Source organism: Leopardus geoffroyi, chromosome D4, assembly GCF_018350155.1.
Source record: "Leopardus geoffroyi isolate Oge1 chromosome D4, O.geoffroyi_Oge1_pat1.0, whole genome shotgun sequence".
NCBI classification, from domain to species: Eukaryota; Metazoa; Chordata; class Mammalia; order Carnivora; family Felidae; genus Leopardus; species Leopardus geoffroyi.
The window spans coordinates 72954261-72978494 of NC_059342.1; the positions used below are offsets into that span (position 1 = coordinate 72954261).

General features: G+C 36.4%; 1 protein-coding gene across 3 annotated transcripts in view; it reads left to right on the plus strand.

The window, feature by feature from the left end:
• KIAA1958 (KIAA1958 ortholog) overlaps positions 1-24234 on the plus strand; it is a 161355-nt gene that overhangs the window by 96344 nt on the left and 40777 nt on the right. The window contains exon 3 of one of the 3 annotated variants that reach the window (XM_045468873.1): positions 15826-15909. The exons of the other annotated variants lie outside the window; for them this stretch is intronic. Within the exon in view, the coding sequence (XP_045324829.1) occupies positions 15826-15909 (84 nt within the window). The remainder of the gene's footprint in view (positions 1-15825; positions 15910-24234) is intronic. 3 annotated transcript variants of the gene reach the window in all.

Consider the following 24234-nt stretch of genomic DNA (forward strand, 5'->3'; position numbering starts at 1 on the left):
TGGAAGGTGTCCTAAGAGCTGTTTTAGATACAGATATTAATTCTGATTGCTTACATATGTCTGTGACAGAATATGTTCACTTATACACAAATGCCTAACACTGGTGATATAACTTGGGAGAATTAAATATTAGCTACAAATTAAAGCATCAGTAGAGGAGAAACTAGTGAAATAAGATTTACTAGGTTGGAATACATTTCTTCTCCTTTTCTTTCTTTTTTTTTTTTTTTTTTGTTACGTTTATTCATTTTTGAGAGACAGAGACAAAGTACAAGCAGGGCTGGGGCAGAGAGAGAGGGAGACACAGAATCTGAAGCAGGCTCCAGGTTCTGAGCTGTCATCACAGAGCCCAACGTGGGGCTTGAACTCAAGAGCTATGAAATCATGACCTGAGCCAAAGTCAGACGCTTAGCTAATTGAGCCACCCAGGCCCGGGTGGAACACACTTCTAAGCAGTGATGTTTTTAAAGAGTTGAACTAGATGATTTATGTACCCAATGCTGAGCTAAGTGGTTTGTTTTTCTCTTAGTCAAATAATTTTAATACAACTCTTAAGAGATAGGTACAGTTATTACACCCATTTTACAGTTGTCGAAACTGAAACTCAAGTTAAAAGACTTACTAACACGAGTTCACGTAGCTGGTTAGCAGTAGAGCTGGGACTCAAACCCAGCCATTCTTACTGGCAGTCCTGCAGCCATAAATGAGTTGCTACACTGCCCATATCAAGTGCCTTGAAAGGGACCAAATAAGATTAGATTTGAAACATTATTTTTGGCAATTAGGGAAACAGTGTTGAATTTAATAATTTCACAAAAGTTACAAAAGACGAAGTTTGAATCCAGTGGATTTCAGAGGGAAATAATTCTTCAACTCCTTCGTTATTTTGTCAAGTAATAATACTAGTTATCTATAATGATTTTTGGTAGTATTTTTCACAGAAGCAGAAATCACTTAAGCATTTATGATTTATTTAAGAAGCCACTGTTTTGCCAGGGAAATAAAAATTTTCAGATCAGAAAATCTGCTGTCCCAGCAGGGAGGCAAGTGCTGCAATTGAAGCCAGGCTTAGGCTGAGGTTCACTTGAAGGAAGATATTCTAGGCCTTTTAGGGGAAGATGGAGAGGAGGCGCTGTTTCTCAAAGCATGGCCTGTTGGACCACACCTATATTAAATCATCTGAGAACTTGTTAAAAATGTAGACTCCTGCATGCTATGAGCCATTCATTTAATTCCTTGTTGGGAGGATTTGCAAGGTCAGTGCCTGGTCTCCTTTACGTGTACAATATCTTACTCCACCATCCAATGCACACATTTCCTTAGCCTGATTTAATTTGTAAAGAGAGAGACAACAGTGAATAGGGATGAAAAAAAGGTGGGATTTTTTCCCCCTTCTTTCTTTCTTTTTTTGCCTGTACTTGCTTAATAAGTGCTGGTATTTTTGTAATGTATTTTATTTCTAAATTTTTTTAAGGAGAAAATTTTCCAGAAGCTCTAGAGTCACATAACATATAACTGAGAGAAATGAACAGATGACCAATGTTTAAGTGATTTCTGCTTCAGTGAAAAATACTATCAAAATCATACCAAACTGACTCATACTGTTAATTCTAAATTATCAAGCTTTTGAATATGTATGTAAGAAATGTGTTTTACTCTCACTATTGGAAAAGATTAACTGAGCTTTAAAATAGTTTGTTGGTCAGATAGCTATAATAACATACAAGTCTGGCTTCAACTAGTGATGTTAACAATCCTACAAAATAGCCTGTGTTTGAAGGTTCTAGGAGAAAGCATAAAAATCAAAGGAGAAAGAAGACAGTAACTTTTAATACATTTTATGGTAGTTATTAGGTTATCTCAATTTATTTTCCACCTTTTTTTTTTTTTTGAAGATTTTATTTTTAAGTAATCTCTACAACCAGTGTGGGGCTCAAACTCACAACCCTGAGATCAAGAGTCATGTGTTCCACTGGCTGAACCAGCCAGGTGCCCCTTTTTTCCACTTTTTTTTTTTTTTAATTTTTTTTTTTCAACATTTATTTATTTTTTGGGGGGACAGAGAGAGACAGAGCATGAACGGGGGAGGGGCAGAGAGAGAGGGAGACACAGAATCGGAAACAGGCTCCAGGCTCTGAGCCATCAGCCCAGAGCCTGACGCGGGGCTCGAACTCAAGGACCGCGAGATCGTGACCTGGCTGAAGTCGGACGCTTAACCGACTGCGCCACCCAGGCGCCCCCCTTTTTTCCACTTTTAAAGTAAATATAGTTCACTATTCCTTTTTTTATTTTTATGTTTTTAATGTTTATTTATTTTGAGAGAGAGAGAGAGAGAGCGAGCGAGCATGAGCAGAGGAAGGCAGAGAGAGAGGGAGACAAAGAATCCGAAGTAGGCTCCAGGTTCTGAGCTGTCAGCACAGAGCCCAATGCGAGGCTCAAACTCACGAACCATGAGATCATGACCTGAGCCAAAGTTGGCTGTTTAACCGACTGAGCCATCCAGGTACCCCACAGTATTCTTTTTTTTAAATAAATTACAGGAGTTAGGAGCTATTGCTGTTTTCAAAAATGAAATATGAATGTTGGCAAATATGATTTTTGTAACCCTTTGACAAATAAAGTTGGCCTATTTCCTAATTACCAACTATTTCCTAAATACCAACTAATTACCCTAGTTGGTATTACATTTTAATACCAAGATTATTTTCCTTGAGCATATGAAAGAATTCTAAGAAAATTTAATTTCTTTCAAAGGAATACATATGTAGAAGTAAGTACCTAAAGCAAACATCATCATGTCAGTATAATCTCTTTTAAAGTGAGGGTCAGGACTAGGGGGAGGGAGTTATCTTGATTTTATGGACATGTTAATTCTCATATGGACTTCTGTTAAAGTATTATTTTTTTTCTTATCCTGATGGTAATATAAAGATACTGTCTTGTAGCAATTTGTGTGATAGGTCTTGTTTGTTTGTTTGTTTGCTTGTTTGTTTGTTTTTTAGTGAGCTCTATGCCCAAAGTGGGCTTGACCCTGAGACCCTGAGATCAAGAGTGAGATGCTTTACTGACTGAGCCAGCCAGTCCCTCCTTATGTGATAGGTCCTTTTATCCAAAGGGACTAGCCCTGGGAAAAGTTTCCAGTGTCTTTGTAATGAGCCATTTCGTATAGTTATTGCAGATGATCATACCACCTGCCTTGACCACAACAGACTCTCTGAAGAGGCTTAATGAAGGATAAGGTGACTATGAGATTCTGATTGTGAGCCCCCAAATTTAATTTTATACCATTGACTTTTGTTCTTAAATGCAGTCAGTAGTGTTGGTCTAAAGTAGATTGTATAATTACACATACTGTTATCTCAGTAACTTTCCTTTTAGCTTTGGTGTTAATTCAGTCAAAAAATGTTTATTGAATGCTACTACTTCTCAAGTGCTTTTCCAGATCCTGTGAGTAAAGTAGCAAAGTCCCAGCTCTTACAGAGCTCACAGCCCACTGGAGACAGACAGATGCTAAGCAAGGTATCAAGTAAATATGTGGTATGTCAGATGGTGACAGGTGTACAGAAGAAAATAAGAGCACAAGGGGAATAAAGAATGTCAGAAGTAGAGAAATGGGTTGTTGATTTATTTTTAAAAGGCAGTTTCTTCAAATGTTTGGCATTTGGAGGTTCTTTGCACTTAGCATATTGTTTCCTCTCCTGGTGTATATATTTATAATTACTATATAAAGCACTTCATGTGGCTCTCCCACTGTTTAAGCTTTATATTCCCCACTCTAACCCTTCTCCCACCTTCATACCAGGATCAGTGTTTTACTGTCCTTATGATCAGAAGCCAGACTCCCTCTCATATCATTCCCTTTGCATATGCAGTTTCTTCCTGCAGTGCTCTACCCTCCTGTTCTTCTTAACCAAATGGTACCCTTTCCCCCATGGAACAGAGCTACAACATATCTTAAGCTCTATTTGACTTCTCTTTTGTTTCTGAATTCCTATAGGACCAGGAGGCCATGCCATAAACACAGTGCCTAATCGCACTGTGCCCTGTATGGTCATTTTAATTAATTTTACGTGTGTTAGTCATCTCTTCTAGCTGTGATATAATCTACATAACCATCAGGGACTTGCCTTTGACTCTACCACCACAGGACTTCTTGAAATGCTAGGGAGGGGGCAGGGGGGTACTCACAAATGTAGATTTATATTAATCCCAACTGTAGTCTCATAAATATAAATCTACTCGCCAGATTTCTTTTTACTTTTTTATTTTTCAAACTTAAAAATACATTCTTATTTAATAAGCTTGTAGACTTATCATTCACTGGTTTATAAAAAGAATTTGAACATCATTTCTCTATCAAATGAAAAGATAAAATATTCAAATGAAAATAATAAGTTAAATATTGAAATGTTTCTTATTGCTTCAGATGTATCGCTTTAATAAAATCACAAAAAGAATGTGATAGCTAAGCTTCTTTTTTGTTAAATTGAATGCTACAGCAATAGAAGGAAATGGATCTGAATTTAAATTGAACATAAATCTCCTCAAATTAAATGAGAACACAAGATACTGCACTAATTATGTGTTTTTCCATGCCATCTCCTAACAAGGGAGGAAATAATTGGATTAATGGGGCATGAAGACTATGTAAATAAGTACAGAAAGGCTGTGTATATAAAAACTTTACTCAGGTTCTTTGTAGGAGTTCCTGTGCCTCTGCTGAGGCTCTCTCTCGGGCCCCGTTCCAGGTCACAGATCTCTTGGAAGACAGTAACCTAAAACTTTTCCATCTCTTGGCTACATTTATAGAGGGCCCATTTCACTGTACTAGGTTTTATAGTATGGCTTCTCCTTTTGAAAAGCTTAGAGTGAGTTTAAGTGATAAGTGTTAGATGGCTGTTGTGTATGGTACAGGCAAGAAGTAAGGGACCACATTCATTCAAAGAACGAAGGTCACCCATACCTTCTACCTGAAGAGTTTATTCACTCTCCCTACTTAAAACCAAAGCCTACTTAAAAACAAAAACTACTTGCATACTAGTGACAGCAAAGATCCCTAATACAGTAGCCCAGCAGGGTACAGTATGGGTAGAAGGGAACTTATATAAATTAAAGGTATGGAGGAAAGGCAGACATTTTAAAAATGCATTTCTGAAAGCCACCCATGTCCAGAAGTTCTCCCTTTCCTACCATCCTCCAGTCAGAGCTTGACACATTCAGTCATTAGAAATATATGTGTAGGGGGCTCCTGGGTGTCTCAGCCGTTAAGCATCTGACTTGTGCTCAGGTCATGATCTCATGGTTCATGAGCTCAAGACCCACATCAGATGAGCTCAAGCCCCACTTCTGAGTGAGCACAAGCCCCACTTCTCTCTCTCTCCCTGTCCCTCGCTCACTTGTGCCCTGTCTCTCTCTCAAAAAGATAAAAGAAAAGAAAAATATATGTGTAGGATACGTAGGTTTAAAATTCTTTTGGGCACCTGGCTGGCTCAGTCAACGAAGCATGTGACTTTTAATCTCGGGGTTGTGAGTTTGAGCCCCATGATGCGTGTGGAGATTACTTAAAAATAAGATCTTTAAAATAAATTTAAAAATTTTGATAGTTCTTATATTTATTCATTCAGTCTTCATACTTTGGGTAGCTCTGGAGTGCTGGAACATATGCTGGGTATTCAGGATTCAGAGATGATAAATACATGAAAAATAATGTAATTAATGGGGCATAAAGACTATATAAATAAGTATAGAAAAACCATTGCTTAAAAATTTTACTAAGACTCGGGTGCCTTGCTGACTCAGTCAGTGGAGTGTGCAACACTTGACCTTGGGTTTGTAGGTTCGAACCCCATGTTGGGTGTAGAGATTACTTAAAATCTTTAAAGAAAAAAATTTTTTTTCTGTGCTAAGCATTCCTTTCTCCTCAAGGAGGTCACAACCTAACAGAGAGGTGTGAGTAAGATGGAATAAAATAATAGGGCAGGATAATGGAAGCATAATCCATTTGTCACCTGGTGTCTCTTGGTCCTTTAAGATCTCAGTAAGATTAGCTCAAATCTCTGTCCCACAGTTTTTACAAACTCTTAATACCTTTCTTTCTTTTTGAGGGGTAGAGTGAGGGGGAAAGGTGAGGTGATGGTTGACTTGGATATTCCTCTTGTTTTTTCTGGCTCTGACCTTCCACAGAGGTAGTTTAGGCATCATTTCACTGTCTGGGAGTGTTTTGCACCAGGTCATTCAAATGTGAACTCAGCCCTAGTTATACAAGGTAGAGTTCTTTGCATGAGAAGAGATAGGTCTGCAAACCTATAGATAGTTTTGTATCATAAGAGGGCAGTGCAAACCTGACCATGTAGTTTTCTGACCAACTAGTTTTCTTAAGACAGAATACAAAGTCATTAATAAGACCTACAAGGCCTGGTGTGATCTGACCCCCATGGGCTTTCAGACCTCTCCTAGTATCACTCTCCCTTTTTATTGCTCCAGGCACACTGAGAGTCTTTCAGTTTCTCAAACTTAATTTCCATTGCAGGAACTTCTCAAGTGCTGTTCCCTCTGCTCTTCCTCCTTCTATAGTTTATGTAACTGGCTGCTCATTTTTAGGTCTCAACTAAAAAGTCTTCTTAGAGAGTCCTTCCTGGAACATCCATCCTTAAGTTGGTCATTTATTCTTTCTCACAATACTCTGTTATTTTTCTTCATAGTATTTGTGTTGGTTTGTCTAAGGTTACCTTATTTGTGTTATTATCTGTGTTCACTCACTCTGTGGTAAATTCCACAAAAGTAGGGACTGTTACCATTATACTCATCCCTGTAGAATGAGCCTATTTATTTAATTCCTAACATGTTTCAGTCACTCATTAAGTGTGCTTGAATGAGTGAGGTGGTTCAGCAGGGATTGATGGATTAGCTGTAGAAGAAAGGGACAGCAGTGTCAAGGCTGGTGCTCAGATTTCAAGCTTGGGCAAATGGTAAGTGAGTGGTGGAGGCACTGATTAGATAGAAGAGCAGGTTTGTGGGAACAGAGCCAAAGCTACGTTTTAGGTCTGGGCACATATAATGATTCGTGGCTTTTAGGTACATTAGGTTCATGGGAGCCGTAGGGAACATGATTCTGATGCCTACTCACTCACCGTCTGCAAAACTGTATCTCTAATTGTTAAATACCTGATCTGCTTAGAAAACAATAATTTGTACTTCTATGTTTTTGGCTGCTACCTTGTCTTCATTCCGTTTTCTAGGCCTTTGGGGTTTTTAAATTTTTAAATAATGATTTTTAAAGTTTGCTATTTAATCACAACTTCCTATATATAATAAGACCATTTTGTTCATCTCAATGCATGCTTTTTTTTTCCATCAGTAACAATGACTCATTCAGCTTGCCTGCTGAATGATATGAACACTTATGAAAATTGGAAGTGATCTTTACAGAATCTTCGTTTGTGTTGAAAACAATTTTGTTTATCATTAGTATTAGATAAAAAATAGAACTACTTAGAATCCAAGTTCTATTTTTTACCACATACATTCAAACAAAATTTAATAAAATTCGGCTACTGAGTTTTTGATGAATGACAAAATCTTCAGGAATGTAACTCTTCTTCACGGAGTAGATTTCATGTGATGAGAATGCATTCAGTGAACATTTATGGGATCCCTGTTAAGTGCTAGGCACCAGGTTAGGGACTAAAAGTTGCAGCAATCTCGTTCATATGTAAAGAACTGGATCTGAATTCCAGCTTCTTTTTAAAATAACTTCAAGGGGCGCCTGGGTGGCGCAGTCGGTTAAGCGTCCGACTTCAGCCAGGTCACAATCTCGCGGTCCGTGAGTTCGAGCCCCGCGTCAGGCTCTGGGCTGATGGCTCAGAGCCTGGAGCCTGTTTCCGATTCTGTGTCTCCCTCTCTCTCTGCCCCTCCCCCGTTCATGCTCTGTCTCTCTCTGTCCCAAAAATAAATAAACGTTGAAAAAAAATTAAAATAAAATAAAATAAAATAAAATAACTTCAAAATAAGAAACAGAAACAAACATTCTCTTAAATTAAACTATAAGTCTTCTGCTAGAACCACAGTATACAAAGAAAGACTGCCAGATGCAGTGATCGGTTGGGGATTTGAACATGACACCACGAGACACGTGACGGTAGATCTCAGATGGAGGTGTGAGAACTGTTTTCCACCTAGGATGATACATGCTGAGCAGTAAAATTAACAGTCACTTTTGGAGAACTGGTATGGGGGTGTTTGGGTTGGTCTTGAGAGCTTCCCTGGGCCCTGTTTGACACCAGAGAATAGCAGAGGAGGCAGGACTGAGTCAAGAAACACAAATACACTTGCCATCTTTGTGGGAGGTGGTCTGCCAGTGTGATAAGGCAGTGGAGATATACTTGAATTTATGGCTTGAAAGGGCACACTGTGTACCAGAAAAAAGATGGGTGTACAATGATCAGCACTGAGATATAGCCTAGTAACCTTACTGCCCTTCACAGATAAAGAAATAATCATTAAATATTATTTGGGCAGACCCCTGCCCAAAAAAGCAATCAAGAGACCTATAAGGGAGAAAGACTATGCTGACCATTGACTTTTCTATGCTAGCAATGAATTCTACACAATACTTGAGCAATGCTGCTATTGTCCAGGGTGTGTGGGAGGGTGGGGAGTATGAGTGGAGAGTCTTGTACCTAGTCAAACTGTTGTTCATGTTGTTCAGTTATAAAGACAATAAAAGCTTAAAGACATACTAAAAAATTCAAGACCTCAGGAAAATATCATTTTCATAAATACTTTCTGATTAAGCTATTAGAGGACAAACTTTAACTGAAGGAGACTGGCAAAACACTGGTGGTAAGCATTGATTCTGTATATTTAATTGCAAAATTGAGAACAAAATATAGAAATTATTATTAAAAACAATTGTATCAATTATTTTATAAATACTTATAGTAAGTATCATAAGCCACAACAATGTAGAAGTGTATAATTTTTCAAAAATGGGAGGGCACAGGAGAGAGAATGTGGGAAATAGTATAAACGAAGATTCAAAAGATATTACTTAAAGCTACCAATTCAGGTAGTAGGGTATTCAGATTGAAGGTATAAAGGTAACACTAGAAGAACTAAACTAAACGGTAGAATAAAAGCTAACAATTATAAGGACCAAGAAAAATAATAAAATTGAAAATGATTAGTTGGAGGAAGAAATGTAAGTATATGGCATATTAATTTTGACATTGCTTGTAGTGGGGTATCAATATATGTTGTATAAAAATAGAGGATTTGTGATATGCAGAGTTATCAAAATAATGATAACCACTAGAAAAATTAACAAGAGAACATAAACTGGAAGAGGTTTTCTTTACTCCTAAAAGGAGATGACTGGAATAGACGGTCACTTTTCCACCTCTGGCTGTTGTTATCCTGCTTGTGGATGAAGCCAACACAAGGAAGACGGTTCAGCCAAGAAAAAGAGGAGCTGAGCAAGAGCCCTGATACAATAGTCAAAACAGATCCTGGCATATATTATGATCACAAGAACTAAGATTAAATGAAACAAATAGAAATGAGAAAATTAAGAGAGTAGATCCTAAAAGTTCTCACCATGAGGAGAAATTTCTTTTCTTTTTATTGTATCCATATGAGGTGATGGATTTTAACTAAACCTATTGTGATAATCATTTCACAATATATGTAATTCAAAACATTATGCTGTAATGTATAAACTTACACAGTGATATATGTCAATTATTTCTCAATAAAACTGGGAAAAAGTCTATACATTAATGTGTAGTATGCAAAATAAATACAACTAATATTAAAACAAAGAAATGAGATAAACTCAGTGTTGACTCTAAAAGTGGATCACAAACCAAAACCCAATGATATCTTATGCAGATGTTATTGTCATCAAAGAATATATGCATTTCTAAAAATCATTTTGCAAATGGCACACTAAAAAATGACAGAGCTTGGGGCTCCTGGGTGGCTCAGTGGGTTGAGCATCCGACTTCGGCTCTGGTCATGATCTCACAGTTTGTGGGTTCAACCTCCACTTCGGGCTCTGTGTTGACAGCTCAGCTTCGGATTCGGTGTCTCCCGCTCTCTCTGCTCTTCCCCCACTCATGCTCTGCCTATCTCTCCTTCAAAAATAAATAAACATAAAAAAAATTTTTTTTAAATGACCACTTTTGGGAGAGACTATTCAAAGCCTATGCAACTTTGTAATCAAGTCACTAACCAACCAAACTAATTCTAATAAAAATACTTCAATAGTTTAAAAGACATGATAGACTTCTAATAAATAGTGACGTCCTACAACAAATACAGGAATTTGCTGCAAAAAAAAAAAAGTTTTAAAGGTCCAGTTATGTGAATAATGAGCCACTGTCACCGCTATTATTAACAGTAGGATGACTATCTACAAAAATACCAAGTTGGCGCCTACTTTTTACACCAAAATAAATTCAGGCAATTAAATATTTAAAGAGTAAAAATGAAATTTTAATGAAATAAAATGAAAATGGAAAATGAAATAAAAATGTTTTAGAAGAAAACATAAGAGAACTGTTTTATGGCTTCATAGTGGGGAAAACATCTCTAAGTATACCACGAAATATAAAAAACATTTAACAGAGGTAAGTTCAATACCATAAGTGTGTAATAGTCACAAATACAAAGGCGAACTAAAAAAAAGTATATCTTTATCCACATACACATCATTATATGTAACACAAAGAGCTAAATATAATAATGATAACATTAAGTAAATAATATAATAAATATTAAGACTAAATATAAAAAAAGACTAAATATAAATGAAAAGTCCTAAATGTATCTGTAGCTCCTATAAGTCAGTATAAAAAAAGAAAATGATCAGAGGCCAAAAAAAATCCACAGAAAGAAAATGAAAAAATATAAGGGGCTAATAAGTATTTGAAAGAAATATTCAATCTTATTTATCATAAAAGAAATGCAAAATAAAACCTTAATATATTTTAGCCAATTAAATAAGCAAAGATTAAGAAGTTTGATAATACATTATATCTAGGAAGGTGTGATTAAACCATCGTTCTTATACCTTATGGAAGTATAAATTGATACAACATATATACATATAGGGCAAAGCAATATAGCATTTCCACTTTGGAAATTAATTCTGTGTATATACTCACTCATATATGGGGAATGTCATGTATACAAGGATACCCATTGTAGCATTGTTTGCAATAGCAAAAGGATAGAAATAATTCAAATGTCCATCAATAGAGAATTAGGAGATTAGATAAATGTATTATGGTGTATCCATAGAAGAAGTTTACAGCTATTAGATTGGGGCAAATATGTATGCAGTGGTATGGAGCTATCTTTAATACACCATAATGGTAAAAAGCAGAGTGTAGAATAGGATGTAGAGTATATTCCACCCCCCTACTTGAAAGACAAAAAATAAGTGTGCATAGAAAAAATCTCAAAAATTATACCCAATAGATTGGTAATACTGGTTGCCATGCAGAGGGAAACAAGGAGATGGGATGGAAGGGTGACTTACTTTCACTCTATACCCATATGTAACTTTTAGGTAGTGTACCTACTGTATTGCCTGGTCAAAATTTATTAATTTACTAAAATCAAATGAATCATGGTCCATATTGAAAAAAATTAATCTTAATTTTTATCTAGAACGTACAGGTGGCTGTTTAGTGGATGGCAGATCGAAATGTGAAAAGTAAAACTAAAGTCCTCGGAAGAAATAGATCTTCCATTACTTTGGAATAAGCACGATTTTTTTAAATAAGATGCAAAAAGCATGTACCATAAAAGAAAAAATTGATAACTGGGCTATATTAGGATTCGAAACTCTTACTCATTAAAAACACCATTAGGAAAGTGAAAAGGCAAGCCACAGATTGGGAAGAAGATATTTGCATTATGTGTATCTGATAAAGACTCAAAATTTGTTAAAACCTCTTGCAAACAGTAAGAAAAGGGCAGACAAAGGGGCAACAGAAAAATGACTTGAACAGGCATTCCACAAAGAGAATATTCAAATGACCAATAAACCTATAAAGAGGTGTTCGACTTTATTAGTCATCAGGGAAATGAAAATTAAGACTACAGTGCAGTACCACCCACACCCAGCAGAATGGCTTAAATAAAGAAAGACTACTTAGTTGTTGCCGAAGGTACGGAGCAACCTGAACTCTCACATACTCAAGTTTGTGAAAGTAAATTGGTACAACCACTCTGGAAAATTGTCAGTATCTATTAAAGCTGAACCTATGATTTCCTTTGGCCCAGTAATTCCACTTCTAAGTAAACACCTGACATGATCATTTCATACAATGTTCATAAAAATTTCATTGGAAATAGCCCCAAACTGAAAACTACCCAAATGCCTGATAGAGTGGAAACAAAAATTGTGATATAGTCACACAATGGAATGTGTATAATGTACCCACAGCAATGAGGGTAAATTATCTACAACTACAAAACAATATGGATGAAACTCACAATGCTGAACAAAAGAAGCCAGATACAAAAGAGTTCATCCTCTTAAGATTCCATTCATATTAGTTACAATAATAGACCAGACAGTTGTATTCTGTTTCATCAGAATAGCTGTTATTTTTGATGAGAGGGAGTAACTGGAAGAAGGGGACATGAGAAAGACCTCTGGGATGCTGGTGGTGTTCTTTTTCTTGATCCGGATACTGGATTCAATTTGTGAAAATTAATTGCATGCACTTAATGACTAGTATACTTTATTGTATGTATGTTATACCTAATAAAAAGTTTTTAAAAAGAATTGGATCAGAAGTTTTTCTAAAACTAGAGATAAAAGCAAGATAAATGTAACAGTTTTATATTTTATTATCAATCTTTTCTGGTCTTTTTTGATTGTATAATTAGCTGAAAAACTATTACTTGACTTTAAGGCCATTTACTTCCTCCTATTCGCGCAAAATGAATAAGGGTTTCTCTACTCTTCCCCCTCCTTTTGTGGTGCATTTCAGGCTATTAAGAAAGGAGTTTTTAGTTTCTTTTTTTTTTTTTTTTTTTTTCCTGTAGATGTGTAATGGCTCTCAACTAAAGATTGAGGCCAAGTAGAAAGAGGAGGAAGGCTTACTTTAACTCTTTTACTCACATACCCCTCAAAAGAACTTTGAAAAAACTATCCATTTAAATGGACACCCAAAGGTTTTCAACAGTTTATTTTTATAAAAAAGAGGGAGAAAATGTTGAATATTTTATGAAATGAAGATGAGGATTGACTGTAACTACAAATAATGTTTCATGTGTATGAAATAGTTATTGAGCATCTTATGAACAAAAGCATGCTGAATCTGAAAGAACTGAATAGAGTTTTAAGCTTCTATCTTGAACATCCTGGTAGTCCTGCAGAATAGTCCATTTCCAGTGAAAAGAACCAAACTTACTAACCTATAACCCCTTCAGAAGTCCTAAATTCACCCCAGTTCAGGCCCAAATACCCTCTTTCCGATGGCAAATTTCACCTATATAAGAATATGTATAAGAACAAAGGACAAGACATGCTATGGGTTTAATCATCAATGTATAAGTTTTGTTTGCCTCCTCAAAGTCTTTTGCACCCCAGAATATGTACCATATGAGATTGGGGATGGCAACATTTGCAAACTCAGTCTTCATCTCAGACAAGTAAGTTTTATAAAACATTCTGTGTGAAACTTGAGAAACTAGAAATTTTTTCCCTAAAGTTGTCCATGACTGTTTATTTCTTAGAAAGTCTCTGAGGTTTGAAGACCACTGTGATGGATATTTAAACAATTAGCCAGAATGAACAGCTGTGCTGGCCCCTTTGGCTTTACATGTAAACAGCCAGGGAAGCCAGCCAGCATGGTAAAAGGTTACATGCAAAGTGTGCCTTCCATCTTTTTGAGGGAAAGATACACATCTTTATTGGTGATATATAAACAGTTTTAACTGCAAGAAAATAGCATAATCAAAAGTCAAGTCTAACGAAGTATAAAATACACTTTTGTATATTGAATTTTAGAAATATGATCCTTCAAAAACATGCCTATAAAAATATCTAATTAGGTAGTCTAGTGAATTTTAGTTCATTTTGTTTTATAAAGTTATGAGGATTTTGGTAATTACACATTAGAATGTCATTTTAAAATAACATACTTATTCATAAATGTGTATAGTAATACAAAAAGTGTATTTTCTGAATAAAATTCAGTTTATTAGAATTCTTATTATTGTATGTGGTTATTTACAAAGACTTCCAATGAGCAACCTTACAGACTAAAATTTTCCTAAAGATAAACAGGATAAACAAAATATTTTATCTTTATACTGTAAAATCAGAAATTACATTTTTATGTTGTTTTAAACTAAGCTTGATGCTTGACTCTCAACAATCAATAGGATAGCCAAGTTTTCTATTGTGTGGTTTCATTTTTAGAATTTCTCTTTTTGAGTTACACCCATGTCTGACATAGTGATTTTTGACAAAACATTTTTATTGTTACTATTGAGTCCAAATTTAAATTACATACTACTGAAAGGAAACCATTTAGATGATATCACTGAACTTAATAAAAAAAAATTGAGTAAAAAATAGAATAGGGTTTCCATCATAACACATAAACACTAGAACTTTGTTTCTCAAGGGAGTTTCTCTCAAACCTCCTCCTGGGCATGGATTCCTGCCAGCTGGGAATCTGCTATTGATCAAGCATCCTGAGCAATCCTGAAGCACACTCAAGTGTGAGAACTGGTACTCTAGAGCAACATCACTTAACCGTGGATGATCCATAATGAGAAGAAGCAATTCTAGTTCTTGGTGGAAGAGTATAAATAATAAATAAAATGATTTGTCCAAGAGATACATCCCTTTCCTTACATCTGGATTGTAGTAACCTAATTCAAAATTTGTTGTCCTGTTTGTTACACTTCAGAAGTTTTATCCTCGTTACTTTTTTATTTATTTAAAAAAAATTTTTTGATGTTTATTTTTGAGAGGAAGAGAACGAACATGAGCAGGGGAGGGGCAGAGAGAGAGAGGGAGACACCGAATCTGAAGCAGGCTCCAGGCTCTGAGTCATTAGCACAGAGCCCCGATGCAGGACTCAAACCCATGAGCCGTGAGATCATGACCTGAGCCAAAGTCAGACACTTAACCAACTGAATCACTCAGGCGCCCCTATCCTCATTACTTTACAAAATACCGAATATGTTACCACTTCTTACAAATAGCCCTGCAATTACACACAGAATATTTATAAATTGTGTTAACCTAAATTGCCATAAAGTGTTGAATTAACTACTGCAAATCATCTGTTTGGTAACTTTTAAATATAGATCTCTAGTGATGTGCTAAATAACAAATTTGAATATTTAGTTAATTCAATAAAATGGAACCAGTACAACCTCTGGTTTCACAAATGAAGTGATTCAAAATGAGTGTGTCAGCTTTAATGGGGCCCTTGCACACTGCAGTAGGATGAATAGCACATTTTTTTCCCTTGCATTCTTCCTAAAACAAAGGCTGTTTCTAAACTCACTCTTCCCACAAACTTTCATGCACAAAGCTTATGTGCCAGTGACACAAGAAGCTCATTTTGATTGTAATGGGCCATACCCTTGTCTAGTACATCATTTGTGAAACTGAAGTTGGCTATTATAATGCAGCAGGTATGTAAATAACATTTGTAAGTGATCTCTATAAAATGGATTCCTTCTTTCCCTTTTCATTATAAGAGGAAACTTTATTTCAGAGTAGAAAGTGCATTGTCTGAACTCATCAACACCCTCTCTATCCCTCCCCTCCCCAATTTGTTGCAGACCAGGATGAAAGAGCAGCTGAGCTCAGCAGGGAGCAGAATGAGAAAACCATCCGGAGCACGCAGACTGCGCTCCGCAATTTCCGCGAGTTCCTCATCTCCAAGTATCCTTCTGAAACAAGAGAGATTTATGTCATCCCTTGCAAGGAGTTGGATGCCTACCTGGCCTCTTTCTTTGTGGATGCCAGGCAGAAGGATGGGTCCGAGTATGAACCCAACAGCTTGGCCAATTACCAGTGTGGACTTGAACGGTACCTAAAAGAACACAGGTATGGCTACAGTATTACGAGGGATAAGGAATTCAAGCGTTCCCAAGAGGCCCTGAAACAGAAGCAGATTGAACTCCGCTGCAAAGGAAAAGGAAATAAGCCACACAAGTCCATGAAGCTCACCTTTGCTGATGAGCTCATTCTGCGGAAAAGAGGACTGCTGAGCCGCTATAATCCTGAGGGTCTTCTCAACCTTGTGTGGCTCAACAACACAAAAGCTTTTGGGCACTGCACAGGATTCCATGGATCTACCTTGAAGTGGGGTGATATCCGGCTCCGGGTAACAGAAACGGGTCTGGAGTACTTAGAGTGGATGGGTCAAGACACTGGTGACCTGAATGCCAAAACCAAGAGAGGGGGGACGGACTCTCGTGTGTATGCCACCCAGCATGCCCCACAGACCTGCCCCGTACAGGACTATAAGGAGTATGCCCAGCGGCGACCTCCTGCCATGCGCTACGAGGATGCTCCTTTCTACCTGTCCATCAAGCCAGTGGTGAACTTGGCAGCTCTGCATTGGTATAACTGCCAAGCCCTTGGCAAGAACAAGCTGGCCAAGATGGTGAAGACCATGTGTGAGAAGGGCAACATCCCCGGCAGGAAGACCAATTTCAGCGTGTATCAGAGCTGCAGCACCTTGTCTGAGGCCCAGAGCAACCAGCTGGTGCTTATCTGTAACAATCTGAGCCAGCAGGCCGCACAGTCAGTGGCCGGGCACTCCAACAGCGGCAATTTCATCGTCTCTGCCTCTTATGACTCTTCCTCAGACACTGCTTGACCAGGTGTCCTGAGCAAGACCCCAGCTTGGTTACTGTGTCCAGAGAAACTGTGGTTATACACTGCTTCTCGTTTCCTTTCCTCGGCCCTCAGTGTTAACTTTATAAAAATATAAATATATAATATATTTTTCTTTTTACAAATAAGCCAATGGAGATAGTTTAGTATTGCTAACATAGTATTTATAGGCTTAACACAAATGTACTTGTGGGTGATTAAATGTAATTACTGTTATAGCCGTTACAAAACCATAGTGGTTCTCAGGCAATACAAAGTAGAGAAGGAATTCCGTTTTTTAAAAAACTGTCAGAAAAGTAACTGAAAGTCGTCCTAGACACGTGTGTCCTCAACGCCTGCTTTTCCTTCCCACCCCACCTCTCATTTTGAGTCTAGTTAATAAATGGCTTTATTTTTTTAAGTTTTAAAATTTTATATTAATCAGGAGGAAACAATACTAGCTCTGCTGCTTACACAGAATTATATTCAGTCAGATCCAGAATATGAGAGTGTTGACATAAGCTCTACAAATTATTTACATATTTTTTTTAGCTGAATTAGAATTTTAGCTCCTGTGCCTCTTTTTTGTAATGTCTGAAAATCTAGATGTTTAGGTAACATCTTTTCTTTTGAGGGCAATAAAGGTGCCATTCTTTTTGAAAGATATATAATTTTTAAATAATATGCAAAGTCCAATATTGTGGCAAAAAAGACTGTTAACAGCTCTTTACTGTTGTGCTTGAACCTGGATAGATTTTTTTTGTTCCCTAAGAAATCAGTTTAAATGAAGTGTGATTTTCAGATTTACAAAACTACCAAAGCTTTCAAAGTGTTCCCAAGCATTAGACTGTATATCAAACATAAAGAGAAGGTAGAGAATGGGAGAGTCTTATTAAAAATCTGGAAGCGCTAGTCAGGACAACAAAAGAGGACTACTCTTCAAAGCCCAAACCCCCTGAATTATTTATTTATAAGCATTAAACTTCAGTCTCTTTTCCCTAGGAGATTACTTAACTCTGTAGTTGAGATCAAAAGAATATTGACACTCGTTTTGGGTAACAACATTTTGTTATTGGATTTAGCTGAATTCAAAGCATTCTTGAAAATGTGCAGTTTCTAGTAAATATAAATTTATCTGTGATACCCTGCAATTATAATAATAATAATTTTGGTTAAACAACTCTTTGTGGTCGTTTTCCCAAGGTCTTTATTTTCAAGTCTTAAAGCCTGTGGTGTATTTTTAGTTAAGATCCTTCAATAACAACATAAATTTAGACATTAGGGCGACAATGAAGTTGAGCTTGGTTCCTGTCCTGTATAATCATTAATACATAGAAAATCTGAATCTTAATTGCTTTGTTGGATTCTGTTGGGAAGTATTTGTTCTTTAAGGCAACCTCTTAATTCACATTAGCTAGAAGGGTAGGTGGTATTTTATGTGTTAACTTATTGTACAACGAGTTCAGGTTTCATTTTTATATGCCTTCCTAAATCATCACAAAAGCTGAGGTTTCCCTTGGCTTGGTAGCTTTTTTCAACACCAAGTCATAAACACATAAAGACTCATTCCTCTATATGGTGACCTTTCCTTTGGTTCACGAGTAGAAAGTCTTCTGTGGACTTTTTGTGGTGGAATCAACTTCATTTCGTGACTTTTCCTCCATAGAGAGGCATCCAGAAATAAGAAAGGGTGGAAGATATCTTGCTTTATTTTTTTTTTGTATTAATGATGGCAGCCACCATTTTTTAACTAGTGTGTATGCCAGCTCTGTGTCAAGTGACTTACATGCATCATTTATATAATAGTTACTGTGTGAAAATTAGAAAATTTAGGTAAGCATAAAGAGCACAAACACTCATAAATCTGCTGGCCCAAATAACCGCTGTTAATATTTTAGTAAATATTTCTTTAGACATTTCAATACATACATATTTATTTCTGTACACATCTTTCATCCTTTCAATCCTTGAAAAGCTTAGTTATCTTCATTTTATGTTGAGATCAAGACAAATCAGTTATTGTTAAGGAAATGGTACTGTCTTCTGACTTGAGTTTTTTCTGTTTATCTTCCTTAGTTCCAACTCAGAGTCAGTTTCCAGTGATTTGAGCCAGAAATGGGGACACAGTGTTTTCCCATCTCTCAAGGCTATCTGATTAGAAGGAATGCTGAGTGACCTTTCATGATGGCACACTGTGTCCCCTGGTGCCCCCTCTTCTGTTCATTTTGAGCCACAGGGCCTCTTTCTCCCAGTTCCCTTTACAAAACTTTCCTTATTCTATAACCTTGTTTGTAAGTGTACAGGACAGCCTACTATAAAAGAACTCTTAAAAAAATTTTTTTTAATGTTTGTTTATTTTTGAGAGAGAAAGAGTATGAGCGGGGGAGGGGCAGAGTGAGAGGGAGACACAGAATCTGAAACAGGCTCCAGACTCTAAGCTGTCAGCACAGAGCCTGACCTGGGGCTTGAACTCAAGAACTGCAAGATCATGACCTGAGCCAAAGTCAGAAGCTTAACCAACTAAGCCACCTAGGTGCCAATAAGGCTGTTCTTAATGGGTTACCTCTCGTTTAAAAAAAAAAAAAAAAAAGGTTTTTGTGAAACACTTAAAATGTGTGCATTTTATTTTTGCATTGACATACTTTTAAAAATTCTTAATATGTTTTTGACAGCAAAGTAAGTTTGTCATGAGGAAGAAGGGCAGCGAGGATGTACTGAGAAAGCAGAATTAGGGAATTTTGCATTCCTATTTGTGTTGATTAAGGCACTACAATGAAAATCTCTCCTATTTCATTCTATTGCATTTTCATTTAGAAGAACACAAATTGAGAATGTAAATTACTTTTTTATTTATTTTTATTTTGCTTTGATAACTCAAACCAAATAGGAACATTGTGACATTTAGATTTAGAAAGCTTTTCTGAAGAATGGCTTGGTAGAAGTTTAGCTGAATTACAGTATCTCTTTGCATTAATGAAATTATGAAAAATTATCTGCAACTACCTCTAAATTTTGTGTTTTTATATAAACAATACTGAAGACATGCTATTGCCAGATGCCATTTTCATTATTTGTTACTTTAACATAAAAGAAGTTATGTTCATACTGTGGCACTGGTACATGCCAAAATATCATTCATGTGTTTTCGTGAAAATTCAGCAGTCCAGCAGATGTTCACTACAACTGAATGTGCTGCCTTTCCAGTCAATCCTGTGATTCATACAAAAACCATAAAACCATATTTGCAAGGTTTACATTTTTAAGTCAGTGTAATGTCACGTAAGGAATTCTCCAGTGCTCCTCACATGACTCTGAAAGTTTTGCACTGTCTACAACAAAAGTGTCAAGCCCATCTGTCAGCATTTGAGGGGAGATAGCTGCAAAATTCAGTCTTTCTTCTATATTCATGTGAGTGACTGTTGATAACCTTGGAAGGTAGCAATTGTTTTTAAAACCATAATATCTGAAAAGGTTAGAGAAATTCAGGACGTTAATCCAACAGAGCTTATTCTTAAAATTCCATTTATTCTCCTAGTTAGTAGGGGTGGTCTGAATATGGTTTGTAATACGCCAGCTACTTAAAATATTTTTCTAGATCTTTTCCCTGTGTTAAATTTTCCCTATGTCAATTCACTTTCCCCTGTGTTAAATCACTTCCCAGAGCAGTAAACAATAGTCTGAAAATTTTCTAGAGTAGATCAAGTCTCTTTGGTTTTTCATTTAGATCATTGTTAGCTGAAACTTTCATCACATTAATTGGTCTCAGTCATATGGCTTAGCTTTTAAGATGTCATGACATCAAATAACTTTCACTGAGAGAGAATTTACAGCCATATCAACAGATATTTGAACACCTATTGGCCAGACACTGGGAGGGGTACAAAGATGTGTAAAACAGTCCCTACCCTCAAAGAATTTATAAAAGATACTGTAATAAAAGTTTCATTTCATTTTTGAGAGCTCACCAAAAAAGTCTCTGCCGATACTCTTTTTGCATCATTTCCCTAATTTGTACTCATACAGTTTGTCTATTATTCAGCCACTGAATATGTTGGTTTGCTGTGGAATACATAACACTGCTTTGAGTATTTTGACGGGAATCTTCCTTAGAGCCTGTTTTAAAACCAATATGAAGGCAGCCACTCCTGCACCATCTATTGGGTTCACATAGGTGCACATGTGTACAAGAATGTGCAGATTACTATCACTATCGTTTACTGAGTACTTAACAGTATGCCAGAGTAGTAAGTGCTTCTGTAAGCTGTTTCACTTAATTCTCACAATAGTCCTGAGGGTAAGTGTGATTATTTCTCCTTCATAAATGAGGAAATCACAGAAGTCAAATGGGTTGCCCATATCACAGCTACTACATAAGAGCACCGGGATCTGAAACCAGATCCAGATCCTATTAAGTTCTGTCCTTTTCGGCTGAGGCAGCTTGTTCACAAGGTGATTTGCTGTGCATCTGTGGACTCTGAAGTGATAAATTATACATGAAATCCCTAGTGTAATAAAATCATCAGTATTCATTCAATTCCAAATTGAGAGCAGTGCCATCACCTGGCATGTTTGTTGATACAACATTGTTTAGGTCTCATTATTTTAATTATTTTGATATAGGACATTTGGCAGTTTGTTTCTCCCCTGGCCATGAGTAGAGAGCATAAGTCTGTGTCACTTTTTAAAGGACACTTAACTTTTTCATGGAGGTGAGTGTGTGTACAAGTAATTATATTTTTAAAAGTGATTTCCATTTGTTTTTACCCCCAAATAAACCAAAAACTCAATTTTAAGAGAGTTCCTCATAAATCAGAAAGGGAAAGGGAAGGTTGGGCTCTTAAGCCCAAAAGCTAGTATTGCCAGCCACCAGTTACTGAGCATTGATTGCCGGTCTGCCAGGGAGTTTGATCTTGCCTGCAAATTTGGTGCCAGCAAATTAACAATATTTAATTTTTTTAATGTTTATTTATTTTAGACAGAGACAGAGACAGAGCACAAGAGGGGAAGAGAGGGAGACACAGAATCTGAAGCACACTCCAGGCTCTGAGTTGTCAGCACAGAGCCTGACCTGGGGCTTGAGCCCATGAGCTGTGAGATCGTGACCTGAGTTGAAGTTGGATGCTCAACCAACTGAGCCACCCAACCCCCACCCCCGACAATATTTGATAGAAGAATTTGTTGTTAATATTTTGGTTTTTTATCTATCGAGATTGTTTTTGGGGTGCCTGGCTGGTTCAAGTCAGTTAAGCCTGTGACTCTCGATCTCAGGCTTGTGAGTTCAAGCCCCACGTTGGTTGTGGAGCCTACTTAACAAACAAACAAACAAACAAATAAATAAATAAATAAAGATTGTTTTTAACAAAATTTTTGAAGAAAAATACTATCCTTACGAGTCTCAGAATTAGAGATAGACCAAAACCATTCAGATTTTCTCTAGTTGGCTATCTCCATAGTTCAACATATTAGAGGCAAACACTTCTGATTTTAATCAGGCTTCTTGTGACTGGTTTTCTCTATCTATAGGAAAGGAATATTTTGATCTGTATTTCTCTAACCAAAATAGAGCTATAATACTTAGCATCTATAAATAAAGACTCTACTATGTGATAAAGGAAATAAATTTCCAAGCCTAGCGGAGAAGTCAAGAGGAGTGTATGATAATTTATTGCAATAAGCTAATTTTTAAAAGGTTCATTTATGAAAAAAAAATGTTATAAACACTAAGGAATTAACAAGTTCTCTACCAATTAGTTTTAATAGATTTTTCTCTCAAATAGAATTCCTTTATATCAGATCTTGGCATATTACCATATGATAAGGTACAGATAGAGAGTTGCTTATTAAGAAACATACCATTGGCAACGGGATCCTCAGTTGTTTTTTGTTTTTCCCTTAATGCATGGAATTCAACATTGCTTCTCTTCCCTGCTCAGATCTGGCTGAGATGAAATGAATGCATTTTCACAAGGCAAAGTGATGAAGACAGGATGATTTTAAGAGATCCTTGCCATAGAATATAACTGGGACATAAATATACTCCATATATCATCTTTGGTTAATGTATTTCTAATGATATAAAACAGAAAAGGGGATGATATTGGCAAACTGCCAACAACTCTGATTTCACTTCTAATCAGAGAAAAGGAAGTTAATAAAAATTTATCATGCTTCATCCTATTTGTAAATTAATCAGACGGAGGGAAACACCTAGGCTGGTATGAAAGATTGCATTATTTTTAAAAGACAACATTTTAATACAATTGAGTTGGTTTGTAAACCATGACTTTGTTGAATTACACTCAGTATTAATGAAGTCAGTATTAATTTGATCAGAATATTAATTAGGTCAGAATATTAATGTGAATCATCATCTTTGCTGAATTATAATCCTAGAGGCTGACCAAGAGAACCTCGAGTCCAGTGCTTTTCAGTGCTATGAAGAATAGGAGTCACCATGTCCTCTTGGGAGTAGAGGACAAGGAGGTCAAGGAGTAGAGATTGCAACGGGAGTCCTCACACTGATTCCCCAGGAATTCTCATGTTCCCTACGCCCCTACCTTCCTATTTTGAGACTCACTAGACTGAATGAGCTACTACCTCTATGACACATCCTTCACATGGGGAGTCTGGAAAATAAGATTGGAAACATCTAACCTAATCTACCCCTCTTTTTTACAGAAGAGAGGAACAGTCCTAGAGACATTAGATGAATGCCCAGGTGTACACACCTTGTCAGAACCAGAACTAGAACCTAGGCACCCTGACTACTAATCCATAGATCAGAGTTTAGGGAGGGAAAACAACCCTGTGTTTCCACTGAGAAAGAGTATCCTTTTCTTGTTTTCAAAATTGTAATTGGTTTTTAAGCCCTCAGTCAAGTTTCTATTAGAAGTAGATTCAAGCTGCTAGTTTCCAAATAGGCTATTTTTACATGTGAATTGTCACTTTTCATTGTATAGTGTTATATCTTGATTTTAGCAACTTCTTTTTGAAATTTGATGGAATAATCTCTAAATGTAATCATTTTTTAACAAGCATCTCTCTCCATTCATACTTAGTTTTCATTTACAGAGGGAAAACAAACTACAGTTTTCAAGTATATGAATTCCAATTATAGATCATGAACTAAAAAGTAACTTTTTGTTTATTGTGACACTCATTTGCATATCCAGCTTCATAGTATCTATATTATTAATTTCGAATGCAGTCTATAATATCCTTTTTTATTCTATGGAAAGGTTAAAATATCATCTTGAAGGTTTGAGATGTATCTTCAGTCCAAAGGATCAAAGTTCTATCAACATAATTAGGATGTTTCTGAAGTGAATTTAGTTAAAGATAGGGAAGAAAGAGAAAATGGGAACTAA